Source organism: Lottia gigantea (assembly GCF_000327385.1).
Source record: "Lottia gigantea unplaced genomic scaffold LOTGIsca_10047, whole genome shotgun sequence".
In the NCBI taxonomy this organism is placed as follows: domain Eukaryota; kingdom Metazoa; phylum Mollusca; class Gastropoda; family Lottiidae; genus Lottia; species Lottia gigantea.
Window position 1 is genome coordinate 1 of NW_008706757.1, and position 1386 is coordinate 1386.

General features: G+C 35.9%; 1 protein-coding gene across 1 annotated transcript; it reads right to left on the reverse strand.

Annotated features, from left to right (window-relative positions):
* Nucleotides 1-178: 178 nt before the first annotated feature.
* On the reverse strand, nucleotides 179-702 carry LOTGIDRAFT_176992 (hypothetical protein; the record flags this gene model as incomplete). The annotated part of the gene is made up of 2 exons (XM_009046401.1): nucleotides 179-276; nucleotides 306-702. 2 exons carry the CDS (start codon nucleotides 700-702, stop codon nucleotides 179-181), a joined length of 495 nt encoding a protein of 164 aa, XP_009044649.1.
* Between the last annotated feature and the right edge of the window lie 684 nt (nucleotides 703-1386).

A 1386-nucleotide genomic window follows, 5' to 3' on the forward strand; every position in this document is an offset into this window, starting at 1 on the left:
ATTAATGATGTAGGGACGAAAAATAACATCGGCTATTTCTTTATAATCTCTAGCTTTGCGAGTTCAAGGAATTGGCTTTCAATTGATTGTAGAGAAACAAATGGGGTTGTACACTTTATTTGACGGAATGCGCATCTTCCGTGGAGAACGTTATAATTATATATATGTACGTGCATATTTAAAGTTGACCTATTAACAATAGAAATGCCGTTACCCAGTGAACAATTAATGTATTTGGATTTATTCGTGTATTTTGAGCTAGTAACAATACACATGCTAAACAATTAATATAGTTATTTACTCACCATTGATATCAATATCAGCAATAAGACCATCTAATCCTGCTCCACTTATACCCAAGGCAGCTCCCAATTCAGCTTTGGTGGCAACTCCGTCGCTAATGATGGCGTTCAGCTTAGCCAGGACATTGGCACTAGCTTCAACTGAGTCTTTGTTTCCTCCCAAAACACCGCCGATTAAACCATTTGATCCCAATAGACCTCCAACTAAACCATTTTGTCCCAACAGACCTCCGAGTAAACCGTTTGATCCTAAGATACCTCCCAGTAAACCGTTATTTCCCAAAACACCACCGAGCAGACCGCCATTACCTCCACCTCCATTCAACAGATTCAACAAAGCCTCGGATTCAGGTGTCATCACCATAACCATAGCAACGGCAAAAATAGCTACACACTTCATTCTGAAAGGAAATATAACAGTAGCGTTAAGTTTCAAAGTTGCCAGTATCTGTTGCAGACAATCAAGACTTCAAACAAGTCAGACTCACTTCGAAAGAAATTCCAGAAATATAACAGTAGCGTTAAGTTTCAAAGTTGCCAGTATCTGTTGCAGACAATCAAGACTTCAAACAAGTCAGACTCACTTCGAAAGAAATTGTAATATTCAAGAAACTTTCAGATTTCTCTTGCCCATGGCTAGGAAGAGACTGTCCAAAGCAGGGATTCTTAATCCTTGGATCCAATATTCAGCTTTTGTGGTAAGCCAAGCTTTAGGTAGTCTTGTCACTGAATTTTGCAACTGGTTCAAGTGGAACTTAGAATGTAAAATATTTTTGTACTTACTTGGTTTGATAGATGGTTGTTGGTTGTAGGACTTGATGTGGATAAATATTGTAATTTTATCTCCCAATTTATAGTTTTTTAGTGTCAAAAGTCATTAGTAATTCCAGAATCTCAGAAACAAGGTTTGGGGTAAAATGTGTAAAAATCTAAACATGAAAAAATAAAAGTATTTATTTCTAATAATGATGATAAGATGTATACAGTGATAGTAGATTAGACGAGGTGGTAAAATAAAATTGTAAAAAAATAACAGTCTAAATATCATTATTTAGGTGAGAAAATGATTTAGTGTCGATTAAAA